The 21,900-nt window shown below is 48.2% G+C and overlaps 3 protein-coding genes across 9 annotated transcripts in view; 2 read left to right on the top strand and 1 right to left on the bottom strand.

Moving 5' to 3' along the window:
• CPNE1 (copine 1) overlaps positions 1 to 8,705 on the top strand; it is a 38,895-nt gene extending 30,190 nt beyond the window's left edge. For all 6 annotated transcript variants that reach the window (XM_068987587.1, XM_068987585.1, XM_068987584.1 and 3 more), the window contains 11 exons: positions 1 to 81; positions 249 to 338; positions 454 to 540; positions 672 to 758; positions 852 to 911; positions 992 to 1,125; positions 1,231 to 1,285; positions 1,544 to 1,595; positions 6,282 to 6,415; positions 6,563 to 6,799; positions 7,010 to 8,705. In XM_068987587.1, coding sequence (XP_068843688.1) covers positions 1 to 81; positions 249 to 338; positions 454 to 540; positions 672 to 758; positions 852 to 911; positions 992 to 1,125; positions 1,231 to 1,285; positions 1,544 to 1,595; positions 6,282 to 6,415; positions 6,563 to 6,799; positions 7,010 to 7,150 — 1,158 coding nt within the window. In that variant the 3' untranslated portion in view covers positions 7,151 to 8,705. The remainder of the gene's footprint in view (positions 82 to 248; positions 339 to 453; positions 541 to 671; positions 759 to 851; positions 912 to 991; positions 1,126 to 1,230; positions 1,286 to 1,543; positions 1,596 to 6,281; positions 6,416 to 6,562; positions 6,800 to 7,009) is intronic.
• A 932-nt stretch (positions 8,706 to 9,637) lies between these two features.
• SPAG4 (sperm associated antigen 4) lies at positions 9,638 to 14,594 on the bottom strand. Of its 2 annotated transcripts, none has more exons than XM_068987793.1 (12): positions 14,285 to 14,594; positions 13,660 to 13,764; positions 13,268 to 13,334; positions 13,022 to 13,083; positions 12,737 to 12,780; positions 12,395 to 12,420; positions 12,158 to 12,266; positions 11,857 to 11,932; positions 11,596 to 11,711; positions 10,856 to 11,023; positions 10,263 to 10,352; positions 9,638 to 10,148 (listed from the first exon to the last, which is right to left on the bottom strand). In XM_068987793.1, exons 1-12 carry the CDS (start codon positions 14,592 to 14,594, stop codon positions 9,999 to 10,001), a joined length of 1,323 nt encoding a protein of 440 aa, XP_068843894.1. In that variant the 3' UTR covers positions 9,638 to 9,998. The 2 variants fall into 2 exon arrangements, with proteins under 2 accessions (XP_068843894.1, XP_068843895.1); XM_068987794.1 differs by having other exon boundaries at positions 14,304 to 14,376.
• Positions 14,595 to 18,502: 3,908 nt separating this feature from the next.
• Positions 18,503 to 21,900, top strand: part of LOC138091174 (fer-1-like protein 4) — a 39,539-nt gene continuing 36,141 nt past the window's right edge. Inside the window, 7 exon segments of the mRNA XM_068986813.1 lie at positions 18,503 to 18,581; positions 18,848 to 18,903; positions 19,270 to 19,358; positions 19,455 to 19,554; positions 21,142 to 21,233; positions 21,400 to 21,441; positions 21,705 to 21,863. Coding sequence (XP_068842914.1) covers positions 18,503 to 18,581; positions 18,848 to 18,903; positions 19,270 to 19,358; positions 19,455 to 19,554; positions 21,142 to 21,233; positions 21,400 to 21,441; positions 21,705 to 21,863 — 617 coding nt within the window.

Genomic DNA, 21,900 nt, shown 5'->3' with positions numbered 1-21,900 from the left:
GACTTCCTGGGAAAATCGGATCCGTTCTTGGAGTTTTTCCGTCAGGGTGATGGGAAATGGCACCTGGCATACAGATCAGAGGTGTGAGCCCCCTGAGATTGGGTGTGATGGAGCAGGAGAGAATCTCCTGGGGTTTGTAACTACCAAGATTTGGAGCACAGGGAGGAGTCTGCTTATGGCTAGGGAAGGATGGCAGCTCCCCACATGCCAACCCAGCGCTCACTGGAAGCTTTGTACTCTACCCTCAGGTCATCAAGAACAACCTGAATCCTACTTGGAAACGGTTCTCTGTTCCCCTTCAACATTTCTGTGGGGGAGACCCCAGTACACCCATCCAGGTGAGGAGTTTGCCTCCTGAATGGACTGAGCAGGGGCAGAGAGTCTAGGGAGGGATTTATTCTCACCTGCCACCTGCCTCCTGGTCTTTACGTACACACACACCTTCCCTCCTAGGTGCGATGCTCCGATTATGACAGTGATGGTTCACATGACCTCATTGGTACCTTCCACACCAGCTTGGCTCAGCTGCAAGCAGCCCCAGTGAGTGCTGGCTCAGGGATATTGAGGTGGACATAGCGACTACAGCCCCAGAAATAGAGGGACTGCAAGGTACCTCCCATCCTGGCTGAGGCTCTGGAAGTTTTCTACTCTAATTTTTCTTTCCTTACCAGGCTGAGTTTGAATGCATTCACCCTGAGAAACAGCAGAAAAAGAAAAGTTACAAGAACTCTGGAACTATCTGTGTCAAGATTTGTCAGGTGAGACAATAGCCCATGTGACCCAGCCTTTGACTTCTAAGCTCCATGACCCCAGTCCCTTCACTCCAGCTATAACCATGGTTTCAACTACAGGTAGAAACAGAACATTCATTCTTGGACTATGTGATGGGAGGCTGTCAAATCAACTTCACTGTAAGTTGCTTCATCAGGGGCAAGAAGACAGATCTGGGGCTCGAAGATGGCCTTCAACTCTCCTCCTGCCCTCCCCGCAGGTGGGCGTGGACTTCACAGGCTCCAACGGAGACCCTTCCTCACCTGATTCTCTGCACTACCTGAGCCCAACAGGGGTCAATGAGTACCTTACGGCACTGTGGAGCGTGGGCAGTGTGGTTCAGGACTATGACTCGTAAGCAGCCTTGCTCTTCCTCCTCGCCGCTCCCTGCAGACGTTGCTGGCCTCCGGGCTCGTAGTCCTCTCACTGCCTCTTTCCCCCTTTGCTGTCTTCTCACAGGGACAAGCTGTTCCCAGCATTTGGATTTGGGGCCCAGGTACCCCCTGACTGGCAGGTGAGTGTTTTCTCCCCTCCACTGCTCCTGTTTTTAGTTTCATGGTCCTGATCAGGGGGGATGTGGTAAACTTGCTGCTTGGCGCCCAGCTTTATGTGGAATTGCAGGGATTCATCCATACAGGCATGTATACAGCAGATGCTCAGGACTGAATACCTCCTAAATAACACTTTGTACATATCCTAGTGCCCTTTTTCTTAGCACACAAGTGGTCATGGGGAAAGAACCTCATTACCTCATTTTTATTCTTGCCCTCAGGTTTCCCATGAATTTGCTTTGAACTTCAACCCCAGTAACCCCTTTTGTGCAGGTAAGTCCCCCATCCTCCAGCATAAGGTGTATCTGTCCAATCTCTGCCAAGTTTGTGTGGGCAAGGGAGAACGAAGGTGGGGAGATAGACACCTGACTCCGCTGTCTAGAGGAGTGGATTGTACAACTAGGCCTCTGGAGTCAAATCTTCATCCTGCCACTTGATATTCATGTGACTTGGGGCCAGTTGCTTAGCTTCTGTGTGCTTTGGCTTCATAATAAGAAATTATAGGATATTGAATATTTTAAGAAGATGCATGTAAAGCTTGAAGCAGTAATCCTGGCACATTCTAATTGCTCTCTAAACTATGGTAGCTGTTATAGTATCATTATTATCTTTGCCTAGAGGCTCACAGGTACTTATTTGGGCATCAGTAGAAGCATTGGTGTCTCCTTGGAGCTCTATTCAGGGTACTTTTTGCTCCAGGTTCTTTTGTCTAGAGAGGACCAAACCCCATGTTTCCCTAGCCACCTGCACGTAAACACGCTGAAGTTGAAAACTTGACTTGATCTAATCTGATCTGTGCTTTTATTAAGATTACAGGTCAGTTAATATGTAGAATGTCCTTCAGTTTGGGTTTACCTATTTCCTCATAGTTAGATTCAAGTTATGCATTTTTGGCAGGAATACCACAGAACATGCTGCATGTTCCGGAGGCATATGTTGATTTATCCTCTTACCAGTCTTATTACCTTTGATCATTCGGTTGAGGTGGAATCTACCAGGTTTCTCTTCTATACAAGTACTGTTTTTTTCTTTATATGTTATTTTAAACATTTTTAATTGGAGGATAGTTGATGTACGATGTTGTATTAGTTCCTAATGTACAGCAGAATGATTCAGTTTATGTATATAAACATATTCTTTTCCGTTATCATTTATTACAGGATATTGAGTATAGTTCCCTGTGTTATAAAGGAGGACCTTGTTTATTTTATATATAGTAATTTGTATCTGCTGATCTCAAACTCCTAATTTACCGCTCCACTATGCTCTGTCCTCTTTGTTAACCATAAATTTGTTTTCTGTGTCTGTTTCTGTTTTGTATGCAGGCTCATTTGTATCATATTTTAGATTCTAAATACCGCATATCATATGGCATTTGTCTTTCTGGCTTACTTAGTATGCTAATCTCTAGGTCCATCCATGTTGCTGCAATGGCAATATTTCATTCCTTTATACACACACACACACACATATTTAATTAATTTTTATTCATTTTTAATTTAAAAAATATTTTCTTTTTTGGTCCTGCCATGCAGCATGTGGGAACTTAGTTTCTAGGGACCATACCCAGGCACCCTGCAGTGGAAGTGTGGATTCCTAACCACTGGACCACCAGGGAATTCCCTTTATTCGTTTTTTTTTAAAGAAACAGTTTAAGACACATCTTTCTCAAAATTATTTGAATCTATTTTTTATTTTAGTATTTTTTAATTAAAGTATAGTTGATTTGTAATGTGTTAATTTCTGCTGTATACCAAAGTGATTCAGTTATACATATATATATTCTTTTTTAATACTCTTCTCCATTATGGTTTATCATTGGATATTTAATATAGTAATCAGTGCTATATAGTAGGACTTGTTTATCTATTCTGTATATAAAAGCTTAAATCTACTAACCCCAACCTCCCATTCACATGCCTCCCCCAACACCTTCCCACTTGGCAACCACTAGTGTATTCTCCATGTTTGTGGTTCTGGTTCTATTTCATAGATAGCTTTATTCATATACCACCTCCTTCTTAATTCATCTGTTGATGGACATCTAGGATGCTTCCATGTCTTGGCAACTGTAAATAATGCTGCTATGAACATTGGGGTGTTATGTATCTTTTTGAATTAGTGTTTTCTTCGAATATATGCCCAGGAGTGGGCTTGCTGGATCATTTGGCAACTATATTTTTAGGTTTTTAAGGAGCCTCCATACTGTTTCCATAGTAGCTGCACCAATTTTATATTCCCACTAACAGTGTAGAATTCCCTTTCTTCCACATTTTTCCAACATTTGTTACTTGTAAATTTCTTAATGATGGCCCTTCTGACTGGTGTGAGGTGATACCTTGCTGTAATTTTGATTTGCAGTTCTTCACTTGTGGGGGGCCATGCCAGACAGCATGCAGTATCTTAGTTCCTTCAGTCAGTTCAGTCACTCAGTCATGTCCGACTCTTTGCGACCCCATGAATCGCAGCACGCCAGGCCTCCCTGTCCATCACCACCTCCCAGAGTTCACTCAGACTCACGTTCATCGAGTCAGTGATGCCATCCAGCCATCTCATCCTCTGTTGTCCCCTTCTCCTCCTGCCCCCAACCCCTCCCAGCATCAGTCTTTTCCAGTGAGTCAGCTCTTCGCATGAGGTGGCCAGAGTACTGGAGTTTCAGCTTTAGCATCATTCCTTCCAAAGAAATCCCAGGGCTGATCTCCTTGCAGTCCAAGGGACTCTTCAAGAGTCTTCTCCAACACCACAGTTCAAAAGCATCAATTCTTCGGTGCTCAGCCTTCTTCACAGTCCAACTCTCACATCCATACATGACCACAGGAAAAACCATAGCCTTGACTGACGGACCTTAGTCGGCAAAGTAATATCTCTGCTTTTGAATATGCTATCTAGGTTGGTCATAACTTTTCTTCCAAGGAGTAAGCGTCTTTTAATTTCATGGCTTCAATCACCATCTGCAGTGATTTTGGAGCCCCAAAAAATAAAGTCTGACACTGTTTCCACTGTTTCCCCATCTATTTGCCAGGAAGTGATGGGACTGGATGCCATGATCTTCGTTTTCTGAATGTTGAGCTTTAAGCCAACTTTTTCACTCTCTTCTTTCACTTTCATCAAGAGGCTTTTGAGTTCCTCTTCACTTTCTGCCATAAGGGTGGTGTCATCTGCATATTTGAGGCTATTGATATTTCTCGGGCAGTCTTGATTCCAGCTTGTGCTTCTTCCAGTCCAGTGTTTCTCATGATTTACTCTGCATATAAGTTAAATAAGCAGGGTGACAATATACAGCCTTGACGTACTCCTTTTCCTATTTGAAACCAGTCTGTTGTTCCATGTCCAGTTCTAACTGTTGCTTCCTGACCTGCATACAGATTTCTCAAGAGGCAGGTCAGGTGGTCTGGTATTCCCATCTCTTTCAGAATTTTCCACAGTTGATTGTGATCCACACAGTCAAAGGCTTTGGCATAGTCAATAAAGCAGAAATAGATGTTTTTCTGGAACTCTCTTGCTTTTTCCATGATCCAGCAGATGTTGGCAATTTGATCTCTGGTTCCTCTGCCTTTTCTAAAACCAGCTTGAACATCAGGAAGTTCATGGTTCATGTATTGCTGAAGCCTGGCTTGCAGAATTTGGAGCATTACTTTACTAGCATGTGAGATGAGTGCAATTGTGCGGTAGTGTGAGCATTCTTTGGCATTGCCTTTCTTTGGGATTGAAATGAAAACTGACCTTTTCCAGTCCTGTGGTCACTGCTGAGTTTTCCAAATTTGCTGGCATATGGAGTGCAGCACTTTTACAGCATCATCTTTCAGGATTTGAAATAGCTTAGTTCCTTACCAGGGTTCAAACATGTGCCCCCTGCAGTGGAAGCACAGAGTCCTAACCACTGGACCGTCAGGGAATTCCCTGCATTTCTCTAATAATTACCAATGTTGAGCATCTTTTCATGTGACTACTAGCCATCTGTATCTTCTTTAAAAATTTGTCTGTTTAGGTCTTTTGCCCACTTTTTGATTGGATTATTTGGGTTTTTTTGATACTGAGTTGTATGAGCTATTTGTATATTTTGGAATTTAAGCCCTTGTTGATCACATCATTTCCAAACATTTTTTCACAGTCTGTAGTTTGTCTTCTTGTTTATAGTTTCCTTTGCTGTACTGAAGCTTGTAAGTTTGATTAGGTCCCATTTGTTTATTTTTGCTTTTATTCCTATTTCCTTGAGAAATGTTTTGCCTATATCCCTTTTTAGTTTGATGGTGTTGTGTTTTATATTTAAGGCTTTAGGCCATTTAGAGTTTATTTTGGCGTATGGTATGAGGGAGTGTTCTAACTTCATTCATTTACTTGCGGCAGTCCAGCTTTCCCAGCACCACTTGGTGAAGAGACTGTCTTTTCTCCGTTGTATGTTTTTACCTCCTTTGTTAATTGACTGTGGGTGAGTGAGCCTGTTTTTGTTTTTTAAACTAATAATCATCATCCTTTGGAAGGATACTTTGAGACTATATAAATATCCAATCACTCATCAATTTTTTACCTTTTGGCATCCATTGATAATCCTTGCCTTAATCAATTATCTCTGATGGTCAAATGGTTCTATAATTTCTTCTACATTAAGAGCTTTTCCTTGTCTATTATATCTCTGTGGATTCTTATTTTATAAAATGGGTTATAATTCATTATTTTTTAAGTGCATTATAATTTGATGCTCAACTCTCCTGGATTTGTTCAGGGGATTCCCCCAATCTGGATTTTAATTCAAGCTGTGGTTCAGGGCACGTGCCCTTCCTCTCTTCGGCCCTAATTTTCTCATCTGTAGGGTAAGGTTAAAAACCTTGGGTTACAGGGGCGAGTGAATGAAATCCACCCAAGTTCCCAAATCTCCATGGCCAGGGTCAAGTGTCGTCAGGGCTGGCAGAACCCCAAGAGGCCCAGTATTTCATGGTATTTTTTGCCTTTCTTCTCTAGGCATCCAGGGCATTGTGGATGCCTACCGCCAGGCCCTGCCCCAAGTCCGGCTCTATGGGCCCACCAACTTTGCACCCATCATCAACCATGTGGCCAGGTTTGCAACCCAGGCTGCAAATCAGAGGAATGCTTCGGTGAGGGTTATAGGAGGTAGTGGGCGAGGAAGGGGGTGGGGGCGCTCCCTTGAGGACTATATAACAAGAGACTTCTTGTCAGAGTGGGAATGTGTGGCTGGGATGTCTAGAGGGTCTGCCTCAGTATATGAACGGACTTGCCTTTAGCAATACTTCGTCCTGTTGCTGCTGACCGATGGTGCTGTGACAGATGTGGAGGCCACACGTGAGGCTGTGGTTCGTGCTTCCTACCTGCCCATGTCGGTGATCATAGTGGGTGTGGGTTGTGCTGACTTCGAGGCCATGGAGCAGCTGGACGCTGATGGTGGACCCCTGCACACACGCTCCGGGGAGGCAGCCGCTCGTGACATAGTGCAGTTTGTGCCCTACCGGCGTTTCCAGAATGTGAGTAGGGGCAAGCTTGGGGACAGAACAGAGCTGGGAGTTCAGCCTTCCACCTCTCCCGGATGTGTGTCGGGATACTTATCTCTTCACCTGAGCCTGGGGCAGGGTTAGGTGTTGGATTCTGTATCCTTTCTTGGGTGTGAAATGTAGACCTTGTATAAATGAAGCCATTGTGGCCCATCACTGAACTTGCCCCTCTTCTCCTGGCAGGCCCCTCGAGAGGCACTGGCGCAGACTGTACTTGCAGAAGTACCCACGCAACTGGTCTCCTACTTCAGGGCCCAAGGTTGGGCCCCATTCAAGCCACCTCCACCTGCAGCCAGGGGCCCTGCACAGGCCCCCCAGGCTTAGATTCCCTTGAAGGGGTCGACCGTGGCCGTTTCTCAGTCCCATGTTAAGGTCCCCAGCCCTGAACACGCATTCCCTAGTGCTTGCACTTCATGTTTTATATTTAATCCTGCTGTTGCTGCCCTTGATCTCACCTGCTTGCCCCTGGAGTCCCTCATTCAATAAAGATGAAGACCACTCCTTTGCTACCACTCTGTGTTTTAGGTGGGAATCTGCCATTAGCCATGGTTAGTTCTCCTCTCTGAACTTACTTGTTGACTTTAGGGGTTGTTGGAGTAAAGGAATCCTCTCCTTCCAAGAAATTGGGTATTCCCGGCCAGATATCTAGAGACACTGACTCTGTTTTGGAAAATGCAAAGACTGAGTATATAAGCCAAACACCTAGTCCACCCTGCCACAGAGCAGAGGTGAGCTGGGAGCACAGACAAATTACAAGGTTAGGGGAGGGGATCAAGGGCTGTGCCTGACTCCCTGGAAGGTGGAGCAGTGGTGGTTCTAGTTCTAAAAATAGGCTCCAAGCCTCACTTTTTTTTAATAGCTATTCTTTTTCTTACTAGAAAATTAATATGTATATTCATTATAGGGAAAAATACCACCCAAACTCCCATGTCCCATTAAAATATTTGGTGCATATTTTTTAATACTTTATACATATTACAGTGATGCATGTTTTTTATTTTACAGAATTGGGACCATACTGTATATACTGTTTTAGTATGCTTTAAATGTTTTTTAAATGTATGCTAGTTAGTACAAAATTATTTCAGATATATTGTATGAGATAGATAATGGGCAGGATGTATTTCCTATGTCTGACAAATTTTTTTCTCTAGATTACTACACTGTTTGCACTTTGTTTTATTGTATTTTCGGTATTTTACCAGAACTTACGACCGACTTCATTCTTTTTAATGCCTATAGATTACTCTGTGTATGAGTATGTTATAGCTTACTTAGTCAATCCCTAATTTATCAAGATTTGGGTCCCTTCTGGTTTTCTTCCATTATAACAAACAATCCTGTAAGGAATATCCTAATACATTTATCTGTGCGTTTATATAGTAATATTTATGAAAATCTTATTCCTACAAGTGAAAATGTTCAATCAAAAGATATGAATACTTAATATTTTAATAGATACTGTAAATTGCATTTCATAACAGTTTTTTACCCATTTCATTAATATGACAGGCAAAAAAACCACTCAGTTTTAATTGAATTTATTGAATTACAAAGGCTGGGTATCATTTTATATGTTTATTTTTCAATTGTATCTCTTATGAATAGCTTTTTTATAGGTGGTTATTGTCCTTTACAGCCTTTATTGTTATAGTTGTTCAGCAACCCTTTATCTCTTATACATGTTAAAAATATTTCCTCCCAGGCTATTATCTTTTCAGTTATAGTGTCTTTTGGTCTATGTAACTCTTTTGATATGGAAATTTAAAAATTTTATGTATGTCAGCCTAGCTTGCTTTTGTGTATGTGTGTGTGTGTATGTAACCTAGCTTGTTTTTTAAAAAATTATCCATATGTATTACTTACTTTTCATGACATTAAACAGTCTCTTATATTACCATTTCTATTGGCTACATATTATTTTTATAGTGTACTTTATCTTCTTAGATACTATTTCCATTTTTTCCTTTATAAACAACAGTGTGATCAACATCCTTAAAGTAGTAACTTAGATTTTATCTGTGTATCCTTTGGATCCATTCTTAGAAATGCAATTGCTGTGATTAAAAAGTATAAAAAAGTTAAGACTTCAGCACCTATTGTAAAAATGCCCCCTCCAGAAAAGCTGTATTAGTTAGAAAACTTCAGACTTTTAAGAGTACTCAATAGATTATTTTCCCTCTGTCTTCAAATTATAAAAGTAATAACCCCCAAATTTAAACAGATGTAAACATGTTCCATCCTCACACATACACTTGCATTCCACTTCCTAGAGGTATAACACTGTTCATAGTCTGTAGATTCTTCCAAAACATGAACACAGTGAAAAGAATCCTAACAGTCAAGATATTGCATGTATTTCTTTGACACTTTTTCCCCTTTTCGAGTCCTCTGCCTGGGTAGAACTCATTAATCCTTTGATGTCCGTCTCCTCCATCTTTCTCCCTCCATTTCTACTTTTGACCCTTTGAATGAAGAGTTATTGGATCAATAAATGAATTGTCCCGTTTTCTGGAGCATCTTCTCTTCCTTGTCAGGCTCCTGGAGGGCAGGGACTGGTCAACACTCTACCGCCTGTACTGTTCCTAGCATAGTGGAACACTCAAGTTTTAGTGTAAAACAACCTGAGTGAGGATAATCAGGCCTGCATCATTTCTGACTCAAATGGCCCCTACAGGTTCTCAAGTCTCCCTAAGATTTTACCTGAAAAAAATGGGAAGTTCTGCCTGCACCTGCACCTAGCAAGAGTTGGGGTGAGAAGTGAGGGGCACAGCGCGGCTTCATGCCAACTGGTAGCTCTGCAAGAAGGCAACCTTTAGAGAAAGGTAGGCTCAGGGTCCCACTGTGGCTCAGCTCTTCACTAGCTGTGTGACCTTGCAACTTTCCGGATTTGAATGGTTTCTCCCTTTGTGATTGTGAAGATTAGTTAGAGAAGGCATATAACATCCAGAGTACTATCTTAGGTGCATGGTAAACACTCCACACACATGAACTACTGCTGCTACTATACTGATCTGGGCTTCTCCAAGAAGAAGGCAGTTTGATAGACACCCCCCACCACATTTACGTACCAAAGGCAACTTAGAGTGCCAGCCTACCTGCCCACAACAGACCTCCCAGCACTGATCCAGCTTCTTTCAGCACAGACTTCCACTCCCAACAATCAGCATGTTTAATGGGCATCCCCTGTGGCACTGTCCCCTGCCCCCTCTGAGGTTCGAACACCATGGGCTCGGACTCGATACAAGCACGTGAAACGGGGGTGGCCCCAGTTGCTTAGAATCTGGATCTTCACCTTGGGAAAGGCAGCTGGAGGGTCATTCTGGAGAGAAAAATGGTTATGCCAATGTCTGCTCTCCCAAGGGCTGCCCTCCTCCCCAATCTTACCTCACTGTCCCATTCTCTTAGACCCCTCACCTCCCAGAGACCAACATACCTGTAGGTGGAAAGTCTGAATCTCAGATTTCTCCACGTTAAAGGTAAATTTCCCCAAGAAGACCTCAGTCTCGTCATCAACTTGGAGGCCCTGGTAAGTGAAGAGTGAGTGGAGGAACAGAGACAGGTGGAGGTGGAGGTGTTGAGAACCTACTTTGTGTTCAGTAGTTGTATGCACACTCATTTATTTTTCCGTGTTAGGATGATAGTGTGTGGAATCTGGGCTCAAAGAAATCAAGTTGCAAATTTAAGCCTGACCACTTGTTAACTGTGTGACCTTGGGCAAGTTACCTCCTCTATCTGAGAATTACTTTTTCTCATCTGTGAAGGGGGGAGATAATAGCACTTCATAGGTTGTGTGGATGCAAGGATATATAATCCATGTAAAGTACTCAAAACAGATTAAGGACTCAATAAACTATAACCAATATTTGAATATGGTATGATTATTTAAGACCTATGGCACCCTGAGAGGCAAGTGGTAGTATCTCCATTTTATGGATGAGCAAGCAAAGGCTCCGTAGCCCCAGGTTTCATGACTGCCTTGTGCTCTGTAGGAAAATCCCCCACCTCCTTGACCTCAGCCCCACTTACATAGACTGCAAAGTCACGGGGGGCGCTGTTAGCTCCCCGGGTGTGTGCCACAGTGGGCGGTGGATGCTGCAGAGTGATGTCGCTCAGCTGCACACGACCCGGCAACCGGATCACCACCTGGCCCTGGTCGCCCTCAAAAGCCCAGCAATTTCCAGGGAACACATCTGGCTGCAGTGGGGGTGGACAGATCTTCAGAACCACAGGACGGAGCAACTGTGGCCCTTCCCCAGCCTCCTGGGCATTGGTTCTAGTAGGCCCCTCCATCAGCTTGACCCTATCAAGGGCCCATGCAGAGCTCCACCCAGGACTCCAGTCCCTAGCAGTGCCAGAAAGTGTTAGTTGCTCAGTCGTTTCCAACTCTTTGTGACCCCATGGATTAGCCCGCCAGGCTCCTCTGTCCATGGAACTCTCCGGGCAAGAAAACTGGAATGGGTAGCCATTCCCTTCTCCACGGGATCTTTCTGACCCAGGGATCGAACCCAGCGTTGCAGGCAGATTCCTCACCGTCTGAGCCACCAGGGAAGCACTGCCAGGTGTCTCCAGTATTATGTTGTCCTCCACCTCACCCAGAGCCTCACCCTAGGCAAGCCAGCCCCGCCTCCAGGCGGCCAAATTATGCCCAGCAGGGTCTCTCTGGCGCCACGCCCTCAGCTAAGTCAGGTCCAACCCCAGGAAGCTGTGGGATCCTTTCTCCAGAATCCGCCCCTGATTCCCTTTTGGGATCTACGTTCCAGGCCCACCTCCAGGATAACCGTGGGCGGTCGTGCGTAGTTCCAGAAGCTGAAGCGATTCCAGAAGTAGGCAGTGTTCGCATCCTCATAGTCCTGGGATGTCTTCTCTAGGTCGATGGAGGCTCCTAGAGCAGGAAGAAGCAACTAGTCAGGGGCTCCCAGGCCAGACCCACAGCGAAGGCAGTGTCCGTCTGAGGTCGGTCTGTCTGGGCCGATCTTGTGCATAGTTCTGTCTGCGTCTCTGAGTCTCAGTCTCTCCCTGGGTCTTACCGACAGAACTCAGCGCATAGTCGGGTTTCCGCACAAAGTCCTCACTCAGCCTCTGGAATACTAGTTGGGCCACCCTCTGAAAAGAGAGAGGGCGGAGACTGGAGGGGCGGGGCTTGCGGGCAGGTTTTATACCGGGGCGGAGTCCTCGGGGGCTCTGGTCCGGGCCTTAAGACTCAGGTCGGAGGGAGCATGGCTCCAAGGTGGGCGGGGACTGCACAGCGGCCGGAGTCACGGGGCCAGGCTCCCAGCGGCCAAGCTCCTGGACCGGGTTCTGAGAGCAGGCTGCGTCTGCGGGACTCACCTCGCTGTTGGCGGCGCGAACGCTGGACATCTCCTTGTGGAGTTTAACCAGTTCAGCCTGGAGCTGCTGGAGCTGCTGCCCCTGGGAGCGCACGCGCTCGTGGTATTCGCTGCAGGCAGAAGGTTTGCACGCTGCAGTTGGCTCCCTGTCCCCCTGGCCACTTCCCGTAGGATCTCCCCACCCCCAACAGAAGCACCTTTGAGGCCCCCAATTCCCCACCCCAGTGCCCTCTTTCACCTTAGAGTTAGCATCTCCTTAGGTTCCTATTGGAGGGGGGAAGGAGGGACAAAAAACAGCGCTGCTTAGCTCCGACCTCAGTGTGGGAGTGGCCAGATACAAAGGGCCTTCTCCCTGAGGACTGCCTATCCCTTTTTCCTGACCTTCCAAGCATCTCTCCAAGACAGACCCTCAAGCACCTCTGGGCACAATCCCCCAGAAATCTCCTGTTTATAGCCAGCCTTTCCTTAGGGTGATAGCCTCCGGCACTGTCCCTTTCCCCAGTGGCCCAGGGAACTCCCCACAACCTCCAGGTTTATAGCCTGCCAACCACCCAACCCCAGGACAGTCTCCCCGACTCACATGTTCCAAAGGAGGGGCGAGGTACAGGAGTCCCCACCAGAGTGCTGGAAAGAAGGAGTGGTCTCAGGGGAAGGGAAGGGAGGAGGTTTCTCAGGCGAAAAAGGGACAGTGGGGGCAAAGAGGCTTGAAGGAGCTCAGTCTGAGGAGGGAAGGCTCTGAAGGGGACTGTGAGGAACTGTGAGCTTCTGAAGGGACTGAGTGGGCTGAAGGATATCAGAGAAAGTGTACCAGGTTTGGCTTCAAAGCTTCCAGGGCTGGGGCCCCGGGAACTGATCACCCTCTCACCTGCCAGAAAGAGGCTCAGCAGTGATACAGCCGTGAGCAGGAAGCGGATGGAACAGACCTCCCTGAGGAACCGAAGGGAGGCTGAGGCCGGGAGACCCCAGAGAATCCCCAGCCCCCACCCCAGGGTCCTAGACCCAGCTCCTGTGAACACAGGTATGAATCGGGTCAAGCCTCAGCCGGGTCTGGCCCAGCTCCTCACCCCCTCCAAAGAGCAGCCCCTGGGGCTCCCCCTTCCCTCCCTCTGACCTGTACACACTGACCAGCACGTCTCCAACCAGGGATAACAACACGCTCAGCACCTGGAAGAGTAGGCCTGAGAAGAAGAAAGAGGCTCAGAGAAGGGACTAGGCTTAGGGAGGGAAAGAGATGGTGGGGGAGGGGCTCACAGAGTGGTGTTGGAGGTTCAGAAAAACCTAGGAAGGGGACTCAGGAAGAAAGGGGTGGGCTAGGAGACTTAGATGGGGATAAGGAGAATGGATTCTCATTCTTAGAGAAAGTGGGTCGGGCTCAGGGAAGGGGCTAGACAATCAGACCTGGGCCGGGGGCTCAGAACTGAAAACGGCCTCAGAGGTGAGAAATGGAGTTCGGAGAGGGGAGCCAGAGGGGTCAGAGGGGATCTGGGCTGGCTTGAACCGTACTCAGGAAGCTCTTGGACACTTGCGGGGAAGGCATCTCCTGCCTCAGATCCAGAATGGGGAGAAGGTCGAGCTGCTCTTCAGAGACTGCGGAAGAGCCAGCTGGTTCTGCGGAAGCCCAAGGGCTCCACTGGGGCCTTGTGCACCGCAGGCCCACTGTTTCCCCAGGACCTGGCTGCAGGTTCCCTTAGCTCAGAAGCAGGGCAGCCTCACAGGTTTTGGTCGCACAGAATCCACAACCCTCGGCTCCTGCAGCACTCTGAGGCCACCTCCCCACGCCCACCCCCACCCCCACGCCGGGAAGCTCAGTCTAATCGTTGTCCCACCCCCGAAACGGTGGTGCCGCCCCCAGCTTTAGGTCTTGATGCTGCCCTGTTTGCCTGGTAGCCGCTGGTGCTAACAACCGAGGCCACGCCTCCTCAGCGGGCCCAATCACAAGCTTTTCCACGCCCCTTCCCAGGACCATCCACCTCACCGAGACCCTCTTATTTATTGCCTACTCTTTTTTCCCCTTCAGGCCCCGCCCCCTAGGAGGTGCCCAGACAGTTTTATCCCACTTCCGCGCCAAACCCCACCCTCTAAGCCCCACCCCTTCCCTCCGCTCACCCGGGATCGACCCCGCCCGCACCCGAGGCCCCGCCCCTCACGGTTGCCGCGCCACAGGCGGTCTGCCCATTGTGGCTCCGAGGCGCCTGCTTCTGCCGAGAGCTTCCAGCCCATGTGGTTCCTCCGGGCACTCCAGCGCTCAAGGCGGGCTCACCGCAGCTCGAGCCCCGGGCTCGTCTGCCCTCGGGCTCCCCGGGCCCCGGCCCAGCTGACCGGTGCCCGCAGCTGTCCCCCGAGGTGACGCTCACAGAGCTGTTGCTGTTGTCGCTGTAGAAGTTGGGCGTGTGCTTGTGCTGGGACGCGGCTGAACCCGGGCGGGGGCTTCGCCGCATCCTGACCCGGGGCTGTGGCCTTCCGACGTCAAAGGCACCGTCGCGGCCTCCAAGGCCCTCGGCCCTCCTTCAGCTGGTGCGCGCCGCCCGGACCCCTCGACCCTGCGTGCAGCCGGCGGGGCCCGTGGCTTGCCGCAACCCTCTCCTCTGTAACTAGGTCTGGCTGCTGACTTCATAGAGGAGACCACCGTCTCCGAGGAACGCCCTGGCCGGCGTCACAGAGCCAGTCGTGACGTCCCTGGGAGTCTTGGCAGTCTCCCTTATTCTTTCCCAAGTTAAAGCAAGCAGTGACATTACAGCATTTCCCAGAACACCCTGCCTAAAACTGCTGCTTAACAGGAAGGAATTTCTGTCCCCCTTCCTGCTTTGTTTTTCCCCTTAGCACTTGTGGGTTTTATTTCACTCTTCATTACGTGTCACTCCCAGTAGAGCAGTAAGTTTATGAAGGCAGAGATTTTTGTTGTGTTCACTACTGTATCTTTAAGCGCCTCGATAGATAGTTTCTATCTCGCATGTACTGTCGTTCAGTCGATGAGGTCGCTCAGGTCGCTCAGTCGTGTCTGACTCTTTGTGACCCCATGGAATGTAGCATGTGGTAGGTGCTCATGTATCTATGAAGGAATAGATGTTTAGAAGGGGCAAGGGGTCACCCCCATGTGGCACTTCTCAATACAGCCTTTTTAGTTTCTTTTGCTCTAAAAACCCTTCAGGCTCCTCCTCCTCTCATCCTAGTCATCAGGCTAACTCTGACCTCAGGGATCTGTGATCTCTTCTGGACCCATATTCACCAGGGGTCTTTGGGGAATTCAGTACCCCTCAATCACCATATCTTTTTGTTCTTTTATACAATTGATGCCTTCAAACTGTGGTGCTAAAGACTCCTGAAAGTCCCTAGGAAAGCAAGGAGATCAAACCAGTCAATCTTAAGGGAAATCAACCCTAAATACTTGTTGGAAAAACTGATGCTGAAGCTGAAGCTCCAGTATTTTGGTCATCTGATTTGAACAGCCATCTCATTGGAAAAGTCCCTGATGCTGGGAAAGATTGAGGGCAGAAGGAGAAGAGGGGGTCAGAGGATGAGATGGCTGGAGGGCATCACCGATGCAATGGACAAGAACTTGGCAAACTTCGGGAGATGGTGAGGGACATGGAGGTCTGGCGTGCTGCAGTCCATGGGGTTGCAAAGAGTCGGACACGAGTGAGTGACTAAGACGGACACTCAGACCATCTAGAACAGAAAGGAATCACACTTAGTCAAGAGACCAGATGTTCCCAAATTCCTGCTGTGCAACAGAATAGTACCAAAGTGGCTTCTGGAAATTCAGGTCCCAGCCACACCTTAAGATATTACGTTAGTATTTCTAGAGTGGGAGCAAGAATGTGCATTTTTAACAACCACGTGTGATCCTGATTAAAGACCACACTTTGAAAAGCAGTGCAGTTCATCCCGTGCATATTACACAGTGGACAACCAGGCCCAGAGAGGAGAAAGGATTTTCCGGAAACCACACAATAAGTGACAGCAGTTGGAATTCCAAAACCTTGCCCTGGAGTTTAGTATTCTTTCCACCACATCCTACTTTTGTTGGAATATTAGGACGTGGATGTAGAAGTTCTTAAAGGGTCGAGGCCCAGGGAACCTGCCAGGGTGTGTTTCAACCCAAAGAGGAGTCACCTGTGTTAGCTTCCAGAGGCAGCAATAACTCACTTGAGGGAGGCCCAGTGGTTAAGAATTGCCTTCCAATGCAGGGGAGATGGGTTCAATCTCTGGTCAGGGAACTAAGATCCCACATGCCGTGGGGCAACTAAACCTACACTCTGCAACTATAGAGCCCGCTCACCCCAACTAGAGAGAAGCCCACACACTGCAGTGAAAGATCTGGTGTGCTGCAACTAAGACCCCATCCAGCCAAAAAATAATAATAAAATAAATTTTTTAAAAGAACAAAAACAAAGCAAAAATACCTTGCTTGACTAGATCCCACAGAGCTCAAGGGAGGGAGGGAAGAGAAGGCCAAAGCAGTGACACCTAATAATTCTGATCCCCTCTCCACCCTTCTTTGGGTCCCAGTGTCTCCATCTGTCAAATGGGAAGATGAAGCCCTCTCTTAAAGTCTGGGAGCTTTGAGGTGTAACCTTGTTCAGGAATAGACTCACCCATGCCTCTTGTCTGGTATTGTATAGGCCCAAAAACTCATTTGAGCATGTAGTTCAGTTCAGTCACTCCGTCGTGTCCGACTCTTTACGACCCCATGAATCGCAGCACGCCAGGCTTCCCTGTCCATCACCAACTCCCTGAGTTCACTCAAACTCACGTCTGTCGAGTTGGTGATGCCATCCCAGCCATCTCATCCTTTGTCATCCCCTTTTCCTCCTGCCCTCCATCCCTCCCAGCATCAGAGTCTTTTCCAATGAGTCAACTCTTCTCATGAAGTGGCCAAAGTACTGGAGTTTCAGCTTTAGCATCATTCCTTCCAAAGAAATCCCAGGGCTGATCTCCTCCAGCCGAAGCACAGGAAGTGACCACGTCTGGTTCAAGGAACCAGCAAGACCCGGCTCCTCTGACTGCCTCCTCTTATCTGCTGCTGCTGCCTGATACATTCCTTGTACTCTGGCCAAACTGAACAAATCATAGGTCCTGGAACATGCCCTGCATTTCTTCCCACTTCCTGGATGCCCTTCTCTGCTGAACTCCTGTCCTCAAAGCCCAATTTAAGCAATCGCTCCTCAAGGAAGCCCCTCTGGCCTCCCTCCCCTGAGCAGTGTAGCCCTGACCCTCTCCTGCTCCGGTGGGGATCTAGGCTTTGTTTGGTGTTGGAGTCCGCGAAGCGATTTGGAAGAAATGCATGAATCACCTCTGTGGTGGCACCTCCTCCCCGCCTCCGCCAAGGGGGACGCAGCATGTGTTCTGTATACAGGCAGTGTCACCGATGGCCCTGAGATGCACTCAACACAGACTTACCGTTACTCATGGGTTCAGAGTGTGAGACACAGTCATTCCTTCCTTCATTCAAAGTACTTCACATCTGTTTCAGGATGAATAACCTAAGCTAGGAGGACTATGTCCAGAAAAATGCACACATGCTCAAAATTTTAGACAGTTTCAAGGGTTTGCACACTCCCTGGAGACCATCTATGGTCCCACCAGTAAACCCAAAGATTTTGGTTAAGAAATGTTCTGGGACTTCCCTGGCGGTCCAGTGGTTAATCTGCCTTGCAATGCAGGGGATATGTGCTCTATCCCTGGTTGGGGAAGATCCCACATGCTGTGGAGTAACTAAGCCCAGGTGCCACAACTACTTTGCTGCCTGCAGCAGCAAAGACCCGTGACAGCCAAAAAATAAAAATAAATAGCCAGATAAATCTTTAAAAACAGAAGAAACGTTTTGAATACCTGCTATATGCAAGCTAGGGACACACGTTCACTCATTAATTCAAAAAATATGTTGAGTGCCTACATGCTAATGTTGGGGGCTAGGGGATTCACTTTTCTTTTCTTTTTTTTAATGTTGTTTTAATTTGCTTGACTGAAAGGTAAACAGGGAACAACATGAGGCCCCATGTCCTTGAGTCCTCACAGGCTAGCAGAGGCCAGACTGGGTCCAGCCCTCTCCCCTTGCCTCCATCCCCACCTGGTCGCATCTGCCCCCGCCAATAAGGATGCAGGACAGAGGCTGAAGCTGGGGCAGGCAAAGAGGACTAAATTGACCACAAGGACCTTACTTACCCCTATCTTTCTGTCCTTTCACTGCCTCCCTACCCGTGACCCCCAGGCCTGCTGATTTTGTGTTTGACTAAAGGGCAGGGATTGCTGAACCTGCTAAGTGAGTTCAGTGAGTCAGAGGCGATTCAGGCGGGCAGGAGGGCAGGCGGGCAGAGGCAGAGGCAGAGGCAGTGGCCCTGGGACAATGGCTCTGACTGTGTGTGTGCGGCGACTAACAGGGCTGCCAGGCACCCATGACCGGCAAGTGAGGCTCAGCTTTCGAGGTGAGGTCTGCAGGGATGCTCTGAGAACTTTTAGATATCGGGAGCTCTGGCCCCTCCTCTCTGCAGGTCCCCCGCTTCATCTCTGGGCATCTCTACAGTTTGTCTCCTTTGTCCTTGAGCCCAATGTCTCCATCTCTCTGCCTCCCTCCCTCTGTATCTTCTATGGCTCTTTGAGGGTGAGTCCAGGGAGGGTGAGGCCAAGAGTGGATGATTTGTGTGTGTGTAGGGGGAGGAGATGATAAATGACTAGATTCAATTCTGAGTAGGTTTTACCCAGAAAACGAGGAGAATTCACTGTGGGCGAGAAACAGATATAGGTGAGGTGAGTGGGGTTGGGTTCTGGATGGGGAGAAGCTGATCTGTACCCCATCTGAGTCCATCCTGGGGCTGGGAGGCTTATTCCTGAATTTGGGGAGATGGTACAGTCTCAGGAGGTGGGATTGTCTAATGCTCGAGAGGTTAGACTCAGTATGGGACAAGTCAGGTTCAAGACTGGGGAGATTAGTTCTTGATTGATAGTTAGCCCCAGATCAGCCCTAATTGGGGAGGACTGGCTCCTGGTTTAGGAGATCAGCCGTGGAGTTAGCTCTCAATTTGTTGGCTCCTATTTCAGGTTTGGGAATAGGCTATGGATTGGGGGTCAGTGTCAGCCCAGCATTGGGTGTCACAAGGTTCTTCCTATTCCCAGCTCTTCCGTTGGCCACACTATAGGGCTCCTCTGGCTGGGGAGTGTCTGTCTGTTCAGGTGGTCAATTGCAGCCATGTGTTCAGCCCCAGGTGAGTAGGCCTGGGGAACCAAAGATGCAAAGGGGGTAGAGAGGGCCTTGGGGCCATTCTCCTGAGTCATTCTTTTGTTTCGTGCTGCACCCCCAGGTCTCTGGGGACACTTGTGATCTCCCTGCAGCATCTACAGACTGCCGGGCATTTGGTGCTGCGGGAGGCCTTAGTGGACAAGAATCTGCGTGTGTCTCCAGTGAGTTCTGCCAGCCCCCTAGCCTGCCACCCTCAAGCCTGAGGGTCTCTCTAGAAGTGGGTTCCATTTCTCAGAGGGGAAAACTCAGACCCAGATAGGAGTAGTAACATGGCCCCCAAGTCAGGGTGTCTTGGATTACAGCTCCCAGGGCCAAGAATCAGGTTTAGCTCTGAGGGCCAGGGATATGGCAAGGGGAGAAGATAAGAAGTTCTGGCCCCATGACCCTGCACCAGGTGCCACTCTTGTGGGAGACAAAGATGAGCCTGGATGGATTTTCCTGGTGTTTCATGGGGAGTCAGCATAGCCTCATAGAAGTAAACCTGGGTTCAAATCTCAAGTCCTCCACTTCCCATCTGAGACCTTGGCCAAGTTATTCAGCTTCTCTAGGCCATTTCCTCACTTACCTTATGTGGAATCCTACAAAATGTTGAGCTTTTCACTCAGCCTGCCATCATTTGTTATGCCCTGATTACAAGCAAGTGCAGTTCTAAGCAATGAGGACTGAGTAGTGAGCAAAACCAGATAAGGACTTGCCCTCTTAGAACTCCATATCTACAGAGAGAGGCAAACATTAAACAAATATTCAGCGACTTCTCTGGTAGTCCCATGGCTAAGATTCCATGCTCCCAATGCAGGGGGGCTGGAGTTTGATCCCTGGTCAGGGAACAAGATCCCACAAGCTATAACGAAAAGTTCAGATGCTGCAACTAAAGATCCTGTGAGCTGCAATGAAGACCTGGCACAGTTAAAAAAAAAGTTAAAAAAGAATATTCACAACAATGAATGTAAAAATGCCTGTGAAGGATGTTACAAAATAGCAGATAGGGGGCTGGAAGAATGTATAACGGAGAGATGTGACCTATATAGGGTTCAGAAAAGGTTCCCTGAGGAAGTAGTGTTTGAGCTTAGAATTGAAAGATATGATAGGAGTTAAATAAGTGGGAGGAGAGACTGTTCTAGGCGGAAGAACCAGCATATTCAAAAGCCCAGCACCCTGAGATAGCATACCTGGGGTGCAGGGCAAAGCAGATCCCCTAGCAGATGCAGCTGGAAAGTTTGGCAGGGCCCAGATCATGCAGAGCTGTGAAGGCACATTAGTGTATTTTCAAGAGCAACGAGATTATTTTGGAGTTGTCTTGGGCTCCTTCAAGAGGTTACTTGCGCTTAGTAAGTTCTTAATAGCTTAAGAGTAGTCACTATTATTTGGGGCTTCCCTCGTGACTCAGATGCTAAAGAATCTGCCCGCAGTGTGGGAGACCTAGGCTTTGCCCCTGGGTCAAGAAGATCCTGGGAGAAGAGAATGGCTACTCACTCCAATATTCTTGCCTGGGAAATCCCATGGACAGAGGAGCGTGGCAAGCTACAGTCCATGAGTCCATGGGGTCACAAAGAGTCAGACACAACTGAGTGACTAACACTTTCACACTTTCATCCACTACTATTAATGATCAGAGAGGAACCAAAATCACCACAGATGGGGCCAGGAGGGTCTCTGTTTATAGATGGAGAAAAAGGCACTATCTTTGGGGTTTTCCTAGCCTCAGGGTAGCCTCAGTAGCCTGAGGCCCACTGAGGATCTGGTTTTAGGTCCAGGTGGAACTTGACCTGAAGTACCAGCCTCCAGAGGTTGCAACTGGAGTCTGGGCACAAGAGGACTTTGGAGCACCCATTCAGGACAGGTAAACCTCCCACCCACCTAAGCAAGACCCAGGAAGGCCTCGGTAAAGGAGAATGGTAACCAGTTCCCCTGTGGATCCGTTGGATGTGATGACTCTTGGACCCATGCTGCCCAGTTTGTAACTCTGTAGTCAGACCTGGCCCTCTCCTGTCATTTCTTTCTCCCAGCTCAGAGCTGATCATCCCCAATGTGGGCTTCCAGGAGCTGGAGTAAGTATGTGGGAATGACCTGGGTTACAGGGTCAGTCTTGGGATTGGGACCCAGTAATATGAGGTCAGTTCCTGGGTCTTGGATCAGTACTGGACCAATTCCAGGGTGAGAAGTCAGTCCTAGAATAAGGGGTCAATTCTGGAATTAGAGGGCTCTCCGGTTCAGAGTCAGGGATGGGTCCTAGAGTCAGGGACGTCAGAGATGGCTGTCCAGAGATGGGTGAGAGGTCCCAGACATGTTCCTGGAGGGCCTTTCCTGTCAGGCCTGGGGAGGCCCGGCTGGAGCGGCGGGCAGTGGCACTGGGCCGCAGGCTAGCTCAAGGAGCAGGTCAGCAGGACGATGAGGACGATGAGCTGGCGCTGGAGCTGGATGATGAGCCTGATGTGGAGCTTTCTGGCGTTGTGTTCAGCCCACTCAAAAGGTAACTTGTAGCCCTGCACACCTGCTCCCATAGCTTA

The sequence above is a fragment of the Capricornis sumatraensis genome, chromosome 15, assembly GCF_032405125.1.
Source record: "Capricornis sumatraensis isolate serow.1 chromosome 15, serow.2, whole genome shotgun sequence".
Taxonomy (NCBI): Eukaryota; Metazoa; Chordata; class Mammalia; order Artiodactyla; family Bovidae; genus Capricornis; species Capricornis sumatraensis.
Note: the sequence above shows the minus strand (reverse complement) of the source record. Positions and strands in the feature narration are given on the sequence as shown.